At 40.6% G+C, this 10,890-nt stretch overlaps 1 protein-coding gene across 4 annotated transcripts in view; it reads right to left on the reverse strand.

Annotated features, from left to right (window-relative positions):
* LOC127422914 (eukaryotic elongation factor 2 kinase-like) overlaps positions 1-7,352 on the reverse strand; it is a 73,936-nt gene extending 66,584 nt beyond the window's left edge. For 3 of the 4 annotated variants that reach the window (XM_051666765.1, XM_051666764.1, XM_051666761.1), the window contains exons 1-3: positions 6,837-7,165; positions 6,242-6,469; positions 5,012-5,077 (exon numbers count right to left, since the gene is read on the reverse strand). In XM_051666765.1, coding sequence (XP_051522725.1) covers positions 5,012-5,077; positions 6,242-6,442 — 267 coding nt within the window. In that variant the 5' untranslated portion in view covers positions 6,443-6,469; positions 6,837-7,165. Of the gene's footprint in view, positions 1-5,011; positions 5,078-6,241; positions 6,470-6,836; positions 7,166-7,269 lie in introns of those variants that run through there. The other variant, XM_051666762.1, reaches the window with a different exon arrangement.
* Positions 7,353-10,890: the final 3,538 nt, after the last annotated feature.

Below are 10,890 nucleotides of genomic sequence, written 5' to 3' on the forward strand. Positions count from 1 at the left end.
GAAGTAAACATGGCGATGTGTTCTTTGGTAAGGTTTTATAATGTCTTTTATTTGAATCATACCAATCACATACATCATCAGGAATCATTCCTACAAGCATTAATTTTGTAATTCTGGCTAAGCATTTCTAAAACACATGACTGACAGTAATTGCTGTGGTGGAATTGTGAGAGCTAGTCTACACTGTTGTCTCATCAAGTAAAGATGCAAGTATCATTAGTAATTGTGGAGGTGAGGGCATGGTCAAGCGCCTGTCTGGGGAGAAAACAGTAAGGACATCCACCTGAGATAAACTGTGACTAATTACCGTTTCCATGTTCACAGTGAGAGATGGCCCAGTCCACCAAAAGAGACAGAGAGAGAGAGAGCTGCAGGGAGCAGAGTGTTCCTGAGTGTGATCTGTATTGTGCTGAAAAAACATAGATTTGAGTGTGACCACTGAAAATGGAGTATATATACACAGTGCATCCGGAAAGTATTCTCAGCGCTTCACTTTTTCCACATTTTGTTATGTTACAGCCTTATTCCAAAATGGATTAAATTCATTATTTTCCTCAAAATTCTACAAACAATACCCCATAATGACAATGTGAAAAAAGTTTGTTTGAAATCTTGTACATAAGTATTCAAAGCCTTTACTCAATACTTTGTTGAAGCACCTTTGGCACCAATTACAGCCTCAAGTCTTTTTGAGTATGATGCTACAAGCTTGGCACACCTATTTTTGGGCAGTTTCTCCCATTCTTCTTTGCAGGACCTCTCAAGCTCCATCAGGTTGGATGGGGAGCATCGGTGCACAGCCATTTTCAGATCTCTCCAGAGATGTTCAATCGGGTTCAAGTCTGGGTTCTGGCTGGGCCACTCAAGGACATTCACAGAGTTGTCCCGGGGCCACTCCTTTGTTATCTTGGCTGTGTGCTTAGGGTCGTTGTCCTGTTGGAAGATGAACCTTCACCCCAGTCTGAGGTCCAGAGCGCTCTGGAGCAGGTTTTCATCAAGGATGTGTCTGTACATTGCTGCATTCATCTTTCCCTCGATCCTGACTAGTCTCCCAGTTCCTGCCGCTGAAAAACATCCCCACAGCATGATGCTGCCACCACCATGCTTCACTGTAGGGATGGTATTGGCCAGGTGATGAGCGGTGCCTGGTTTCCTCCAAACATGATGCTTGCCATTCAGTCCAAAGAGTTCAATCTTTGTTTCTCATGGTCTGAGAGTCCTTCAGGTGCCTTTTGGCAAACTCCAGGTGGGCTGTCATGTGCCTTTTACTGAGGAGTGGCTTCCGTCTGGCCTCTCAATCATACAGGCCTGATTGGTGGAGTGCTGCAGAGATGGTTGTTCTTCTGGAAGTTTCTCCTCTCTCCACAGAGAAATGCTGGAGCTCTGTCAGAGTGACCATCGGGTTCTTGGTCACCTTCCTGACTAAGGCCCTTCTCCCCCGATCGCTCAGTTTGGCCAGGCGGCCAGCTATAGGAAGAGTCCTGGTGGTTCCAAACTTCTTCCATTTACGGATGATGGAGGCCACTGTGCTCATCGGGACCTTCAATGCTGCAGAAATTTTTCTGTACCCTTCCCCAGATCTGTACCTCGATACAATCCTGTCTCGGAGGTCTACAAACAATTCCTTGGACTTCATAGCTTGGTTTGTGCTCTGACATGCACTGTTAACTGTGGGACCTTATATAGACAGGTGTGTGCCTTTCCAAATCATGTCCAATCAACTGAATTTACCACAGGTGGACTCCAATGAAGTTGTAGAAATATCTCACGGATGATCATTGGAAACAGGAATCACCTGAGCTCAATTTTGAGTGTCATGGCAAAGGCTGTGAATACTTATGTACATGTGATTTTTTTCGTTTTTTATTTTTTAATAAATTTGCAAAGACTTCAAACAAACTTCTTTCACGTTGTCATTATGGGGTATTGTTTGTAGAATTTTGAGGAAAATAATGAATTTAATCCATTCTGGAATAAGGCTGTAACATAAAATGTGGAAAAAGTGAAGCGCTGTGAATACTTTCCGGATGCACTGTAGACTGTGAAGCTGTGGGAAATAAAGCCCTTTTGAGTTGGATCTCGCCATGTCCGGCTTCCTCCTTTTGATCCAAATATGAACATCTGTTACACTGGTGCCAAAACCCGGGATAAGGAGGAAGGTACTCTGCTATGGAGTCATCTTCGCCACTGGAGGAAGTGTTCCGATCCCTCGCCAACATCCACTAGGCTCAACACCAGGCCCTCATAGATCTGCGGGAAGAGCAGCAACAGCGCTTCGAAGCACTTCTTCGAGGCCAAGGAGAGGACCAATGGGCATTGCGGAACTTGGTACCATAGGGGGGTGCGCATGCCACGACCCCGGAAGCAGCAAACCCCCATGTGACGCTGGTGAAGATGGGGGCGCAAGATGAGCTGGAGGTCTTTCTGGAGCTCTTCGAGCGCACGGCCCAAGCTCTGGAATGGCTGCAGGCGCAATGGGCAGCCCACCTCCTACCGCTGCTGACCTGGGAGGCCCAACTCGCGGCACAACATCTCCCGGTCGACAACCTCCTGAGGTACCCTGAGCTGAAGAAAGCCATCCTGCAGCGGGTCGGCCGCAGTCCCAAAGAATATCACCAGTGGTTCTGAACCCTGACACTGAGCGAAGTCGGCTGCCCGTTTGCCTTCGCTCAACAGCTCCGTGACGCCTGCCAGCGGTGGGTGCTGGCCGAGGAGCCCAGCGATATTGGGGATGTCATCGATTTCGTGGTACTGGAACAATTCGTCTCCAAACTATGGAAAAGAACTGCGGAGTGGGTCCAGTGCCACCGACCGGCGTTGCTGGATGAAGCAGTGCAGTTGGTGGAGGACCATTTAATGGCATACCTAGGGGCCGGCGAGCCCCCCCCCCCTCTCTCTCTCTGTGGTCCCTCCCCCTCCCCTCCTTCTTTCCGACCTATTCCGTTCCCCCGGAAATTGTGGAACAATCCCCCGAGACTGGTGCCCCGGTCTCGGGGGTGTACTAACACTCCTGTCTCTCACTCCCCCAGCTCTACCCATTCTTCCTCTCAGGTGGGGGAAGCTACCACCACTGGTGTGAGCGTGAGGTTTGGGCTGGTCTGCTGGAGTTGCGTGGAACCGGGACATGTCCTTGAACAGTGCCCGGTGATGGAGGTGGGGACGTTGATCTGGGTTCCCGACACTCCATAGGCCACACCCGATCAAGCTGGGACGTACCAAATACCTGTGAGGATTTGGGGGGGGGTACATACCAAGCCTTAGTGGATTCAGGTAACTAAACCTCCATTCATCAATACTTGGTTCAAAATGGTGCATTGGATACAAATAATTGGGTGAAGGTGAAGTGTATGCACAGGGATATCTACGACTATCCTGCAGTAATCGTCACGATTCTATTTTGGGGTCAAAGCATAACATTGAGGCTGTAGTTAGTTCCCACCTCACCCATCCACTAATTTTGGATACTAATTGACCGGCTTTTCTCGAATTGTTAAAAGGGTTGTGTGTGGATGGGTCCTGTAATACAGTGGGACGGTGTGGGGAGTGCAATGCACTGACGGGGGAGGCGGAGCTGGGGCCGTGGCTTTCCAAGCCCGCTGGGATTTCCCTCTGGAGCAGATGCGAGACGAGACTCTTCAGCACGTGTTTCACCAGGTGAAAGTAATTGATGGTCAGCCCCTTCAGCCATGCATTGCACTCACATATCCGTATTTCTCAATTATAATTGATCGGTTGTATCGAGTGACGCAGGATGCTCAGACTAAAGAAGATACAACCCAGTTGTTAGTACCAAGGAGCCGTCGGAAAATGTTGTTCCAGATGGCTCATCATAGTCCAATGTCAGGTCACTTGGGACAGGGGAAAACGCTAAGCCGTCTGATGGCCCGTTTCTATTGGCCAGGCATTCAAGGGGATGTTAGCCGGTGGTGTGAGACATGCCACAAATGTCAGTTGGTGAATCCATCAGCCACTCCAAAAGCACCATTGTGCCCTCTTCCGCTGTTCGAGGTTCCCTTTGACAGAGTTGGCATGGACCTCGTCGGACCATTAGAATGGTCAGCACGCGGGGATCTTTGTGTTGGTTCTAGTGGACTATGCAACGCGATACCCGGAAGCAGTGCCTCTTCGCAACATCTCAGCACGTAGTGTTGCGGAGGCACTCTTCATAATAATCTGAGTGGGGATTCCGAAAGAAATCCTCACTGAACAAGGCACTACTTTGATGTCACGTACACTACGCGAGCTGTACGAATTATTGGGTATTAAATCTATTCGGACAAGCGTGTACCATCCACAAACGGACGGCTTGGTTGAACGATTTAATACCCGTTATTTGCAGTGCGAGAGGTCCCGCAAACCTCCACGGGTTTTCCCCGTTTTAATTGTTAAATGGGCATAAGCCCCATGGCGTCTTAGACGTCATGAAGAAAAATTGGGAGGAGGGACCTTCACAGAGTAAAAATGAAATTCAATACGTTCTTGACCTGAGAGCAAAACTCCACAGACTGGGGCGACTATCACAGGTGAATTTGCTACAGGCGCAAGAACGTCAGTTCCGGCTGTATAACAGGGGAGCTCGGCTACAGGAGTTTGCAGCGGGAGATAATGTACTTGTAGTATTACATCAAGTGGGTGGTCCTCACTCTCCACTACTATTTGTTGGGACGAGCATTCACCCTCTGTTCGGACCACGCCCGCTCCAAAATTCACATCTGAGATATGAAAGTGTGTAATTTATGTTGTAGAACAATATGTCCACGTATCGTCAAGTAATGTTTACAACAGACCTTATTTTACTAGGTTCGCCTACAAACTGACGTCACAGGTGAACAGCTCTATATTATTCTTTTCATAGCGATTTATCTCAAGCGGAGTAAAAGGAAAATAGGAGAACTTTGGAAAAAACATGCATTTCAGACTAGAAGCCACATGGTAAGATGGGTTTTTAAAAAAGTTGGGAAAGAAATGAAAAAGGTGAGGGGTAGAAAATTGAAACTGATATTGAACATACCTGACCTCTCTCAGTTAAAGAGCCAAACTTGTGAGAGTGCACGTCCTGCTCGGTTTCATTTTTGTTCTAGATTGAAGGATTAGACAAACCCACTTTTTTAAATACAAAAATGATCAGTGTAAATGCAACCAGACTTATACAAAGTAACATTTACAGTACATTAGCTTAAGCAAATGTGACATCACTTGCAATTAACCAAAAAATATATTTGGTGCCAAACAAAGCTGCTGCCCAGATGCTCGCTATGAGTATGAAAGAGTTCAAATATGTACTGCTTACTATTTTTAACCAGTATTTGAAACTGGTCTGCATGATCAACATTTCAAATAATAGTACACTACATTGTTATAACCTGACCTCATCATGTTGCATGCTTTCGTGTGTGTGCCATACAGTCATGATTCTGGAAATAAAAATGGCAATTTTTCATTTTTAATCTAATTTTGTGTAAAAGTGCATTAACGTTAGGCTGTCCGATCAAATAATGAGTTAAGATTTTATAAATATTGTTGATGATATTATTACATTCATAGCATTGGAAATGAAAGATCAACTCGAGGGCAAATGTAGTAGGCCGTCTGTTTATTCCATATATAAAATTAATATACTGTGCACAATAAACTTATTGTGTACTACAGAAATAGTATGTGTAGTATGGTAGCATGCTATTCCAAACATAGCTAATGTTGTCATGTTAGGGGTTATATCTTCAAGCAGAAGGATGGCAATTTATGAATTTGCTCGATAAATTTTTTTTTTTTTTTTTAATGAAAATTAGGCGAGAAACTTACTTTACTCAAGTACGTGTATGCAAATGCGAGAGCTTGGCCAATGCCAAGGCAGTCAGGTTGAACATGCTTAATGTGTACTCTTGTGTTACTGTGGTGGTATCAAACTATTGCTCTGCCATGACAGTAATGACATTCCTGCTAAATAACCATCTTAAACTAGCCTAAGATAGTTTTCTGGTCTTAGCAGGCTGCTAGGCTGGTTTCCACTGGTCAGGCTGGTCTGGTTTGATGTTTTCGGAGGGGTTTGGGCACTTGTCAGCTGTCCAGGCTGGGAAACCACCAGCTAAACACCACCATGGCCAGACTGAGGGAGCAGCTAAATCTTACGCTGGTTTAAGCAGATCTTATCAACAAGTATTTTCGTAATTTAGCACAGCCACTCGTATATTATTTTCTAAGTAAGGAGTTATGACTGCAAATTATCTGGGCAAATGCTCACCTTGTATGTAAAGGAGTTTTTTGGCAATGAATAGGAAAGCTGCTTGTTGTGAATATGTTTCTTTGGGTACTCAAAGCTGCCTTTGGTTGGGCTTGCATTGACATCTTCAAAAGACACTCTACTCTGACCACATCCGTTCCTTGGGCCATCCTTCAGACTGCCCACCTCCTCCATACTGAAAATGAGCTCTTCCTCAGTCATAATGTCCAACTGTGTTGTGCACAAACCCTACAAACAAGCACAGACAGGTTAAGTGTAAGTGTCAAATAAGCATACTACATGTATTATATTATGCATCGTAAGAAAATATGCATACAATGCATGTTTAGACGTGAAAAACTAACGATCAAGAAATTGTTAATAAAATATGATTAGTATTTACCATAATCGCAATTTGAGATTAACAAATTTATGATCACGCAGTTTTGTCGCGATTACACATCACATGCATTAGTTTGCAACAAGAGTGCCGTTTGAATATAAAGATACGCTGTGATTGCCAGCTTGGATTTAAATAGTCCAATCGAAGCAAAACAAAAACACACTACTAGAAAACTAAAGTTACAAGAAAGCAAAGTGCATTTCACATACTTACGTTAGATTTAATTAAAGCTGGTATGTTGAAGGCATACCGCAAACAGGATACAAATATTGTCACTTATCTTGAATCGTCTGTCTTCACACCCTTTCTAAATAGGAAATATGCAATGAATTGTAAATTTCAGCTTAAGTTTCAGCTGCGGTTGCTTCTCAAAACCTGGACATTGACATGTTTACAGAGCCTTTACAAAAGTGTGCACTACAAGCAGTAATCCCTTGTGTTGTTGATCGCGCCAATCTCGAATAACTCAAAGCAGCACATTTAGCCCTCTAGAGGGCTTTTCCAAAAATGCATTAAAATTGATATAGGTTACATTCATTCAGAGAAATTGTAGATATTCGGATACGATCTAAATTGAATAAGACCTAAACAATATACATACATATTTAACCTACTAATAGATTTGTGTAAAGGAAAATATCATTACAATATAATTAAAATACGTGCTGTAGGCCATCACATGTAGCCCATGGGCGCTCATATTGTTAATCGATCACTGGGGGAATTTTACGAATTCTACAATGGCAAAAGCATAGCTCATACTGATCTTCCTGCAGCTTTCAGACACATAATTTCATTGATAATCATGAGCCAAGCCTAAGTCTGTCTTTCAGCCAATCAAGAAGCCTAAGTCTGTCTTTTAGCCAATCAAGAAGGCATACTGGCAGACGTCACGTTACGTAATTAATATTCATAGGAAGTGGCTTCAAGGACAGACGTGCCAAAGCAAGGTTTTTTTATTTTTTATTATTATTATTATTATTATTATTATTATTATTATTATTGCAATTCAACAATAACAGAACATTTTAGGCTAACATATATGATTTTAAACGTCATAGTAGACTGAGATACAGATGTGTAAAGTACATTCTTCAATAAGGAATTATCCCACAAACAATGGGGGAAAAATAAATAAAGAAAGAAAGAAAGAAAAATAAATAAAGAAGGTATTGTAGGGGTTTGCAAAAAGTTATAATGATTTAATAACTCAAATAGTTTCCTGGCTCTGTCTCTTCCTGGCTTTACTTTTAAGGCCTCAATATATAAGGCAAGCTCATTTTTAAATATTATAAACTGGGATGTTATTTTCAGAATTTTACATTTGTGAATAAAAAAAAGTAACATAAGCAGTATACAATTTATAACATAGTTTAAATTTTTATCATCCAAGAGTACTCCAAATTTCACTGTGCCCCAAATAAAATGTTCGCTATTTTTTTACTTATCCAATTAAATATATCAGTCCACAGTGGTTTAACCATGTCACATTGAAAAAATAAATGATCCACAGTTTCTATATCATTGTTACAAATTTGACAAACATTTGATTCCACATTAAATTTTAGTCTAAGAAATTCTTTAGCTGGGTAAATATCATACATAGTTTTAAAATGTACTTCTTTATATTTAGGTGGGAGGGGAAATGAAAGATACTTACATGAAAACACATTTACAGAATTCCTGTTAAGAAAAAAAACTTTATACCTCCACACTTTCTAAACAGACAAGACGGAATAGCAAACCAATATGAATTTTCATTTTTAATATACCAATGTAACCATTTGAGTTTAAGAACCCCATTCATGATGTCAAAGTCTATTACCCTAAGCCCTCCTTCTTCATAGTCTTTTATTATATCATTTTTCCTAATATAATGATATTTGTTTCTCCAAATGAAATCAAAGTAGAGTTTATTAATCGCTTTTATTTTTCTAGATGAGATTGGCAAAGAACGACTAGGATAGATCACTCTAGAGATACTTTCTATTTTCGTAAGCAATATTCTTCCAAATATTGTAATATCTCTCATCAGCCACATATTTATAATTTTTTTACTTTTATCTAATTTTTCATCAATATTAATCCTTTCCAATCTCTCCTCATCTTTCGAAATTGTAATTCCTAAGTATTTTACCTCTCTTTTCATTGGAATATTATATAAGGAGGACACAGGGTGCTCATGAAAAGCCATTAGCTCGCACTTAGATGTATTTAACTGTAGGACTGATGCTTTAGTGAAGCATTTTACAGGGATCTGAGAGCTACAGGGATCTGCCACTGGTCTTTTAAAAAAAAGTGTAGTATCATTCGCAAGTTGATTTATAACAAATTTGTGTTCCATACAGTTAATACCTGCATTATCATTGTTCTTTACTAGGATGGCTAACAAGTCCACAACCATAATGAACAACAGCGGTGAATTTACAATACTGCCTTATCCCTCTCTTTACCTGAAATCTTGAGCATGTTCCTTTCGGGAGAGCCACCAAACTATTTATGTCTTTATATAACATCTGGATGATATTTATACATTTTGGACCAAAACCAAAGTGATAAAGTGTCTAGAAAATAAATGGGTGTTCAATCATAACAAAGGCTTTAAAAAAAATCTAGAAATAAAATAAAACCAACTATTAGGTAGCTATATTCTAAGATGTCAAGTACTAGCCTAATATTGTTATGTACTGATCTACCCTTAAGGAACCCAGATTGCGTCTCACTAATTATTTGGGGAAGTCCTATCTTTAATCTATCAGCAGTCACTCCAGAAATTATTTTGTAGTCATTTTTTAGAAGTGTGATAGGCCGTAAGTTGTCTAGATTTTTTTTTTTTTTTATCCTTTCCAGGTTTAGGAATCAAAATGATGAGACCTTGTTTCATTGTCGGCAATAATTCATTTTTCACAATACATTCTTGTAATACTTTCAAGAGCAAATATTTTACCTCTTCCCAAAATAACTTGTAAAACTCTGAAGTTAACCCATCTGGCCCAGGGGATTTTCCCGTTTTCATTTTTTATTTATTTTTTTTTTTTATTGTGGGAATAGCCTTCTTCACTTTATTAAAGAAAGAATGTACATTGTCACTGGAGTAATCAGACAAATACAACTTTGATTAGAACTGGAAAACCTCTTTTGCTATCATATTGCTATCACAGCATTCTTCTTGATTTATTAATAAACTACTTATATTATTCCTTTCTTGATGTCTTTTTAGATTTTTAATTTTTAGATTTTTAGCCATGACTAAAGAACATGTCATCACCCCATTGATTACGCCAGAAAGGAGCATCCGGAGTCTCCGAATGAGTCTCTTGAAGAAAAGGTTTTTTTTTATTTTTTTTTTACAAAAAAAAAAAAAAAAAAACACCTGTGTTTCAAACACCTACAGTTTAATGACAAAAACGAAACATCAGATAATAACATGAACATAAAATCTCTTGTTAATAATGAACTTGAACTACTAAATCAAAAGATCTTTACTCTTCTGTGAGAAAGTTTCACTGAAATGAAAACACACATGCAGTGAATTAGAGTCCCTTATCATTAAACATTCCTCTCACATTTCACAATATTAATTCTGTTCACAACCCCATCAAATTTCAGAGATACGCTTTCCGTTTATAAAACCAAACAGACCCCTAAAACCAGCCGATTTTCTTTTTTTCTGGCCTGTTCAATTTTCGGCCACAGTGCACTTCTTGCCTGTCTGTCCTCCTTCGTTAGATCCTCCGCAAGTCTGACTCCAGCTTTCTTGCAGAGTCTTTTGATCTTTTCCATATCTTATCTCTCATACCTCTACGAGCAAAGAGAATGATCACCTCTCTGGAACTGCTGATCTCTTTTCTCCCCACGCGATGCACAACATCAGCCATGATGGAAGTGAATACCAGTAGCTGAATCACAGTTCTAACTTGGCTTTTCTTTCATTCCTTCAATGCGAAGGCACCATCTTCTTTTATATCTTTCCTGGTCTAGCAGACGATTTTTGAGATTGCCGTTCTCTTTAGTAAGCATCTCCACTTGCTTTTCCAAGATGCACACTTTTTCTTTGCACTCTTTTAACTCTTCCGCATTAATGTACCACTTTTGCTACACTGGTAATCATTTTCGTTTCAGTTGCGTACTGATGTCCTCGTGTTGCTCATCCACTTTAACTCCTAATGCTTTGATCGCTTCGAGGATAGCACTGTTAGACACCTCAGCAGTTTGATCATTTCCAAGTTAACCTTTTAGATTTCTTCCCCATTAGAGATTTTACTGT

The sequence above is a fragment of the Myxocyprinus asiaticus genome, chromosome 32, assembly GCF_019703515.2.
Source record: "Myxocyprinus asiaticus isolate MX2 ecotype Aquarium Trade chromosome 32, UBuf_Myxa_2, whole genome shotgun sequence".
Taxonomy (NCBI): Eukaryota; Metazoa; Chordata; class Actinopteri; order Cypriniformes; family Catostomidae; genus Myxocyprinus; species Myxocyprinus asiaticus.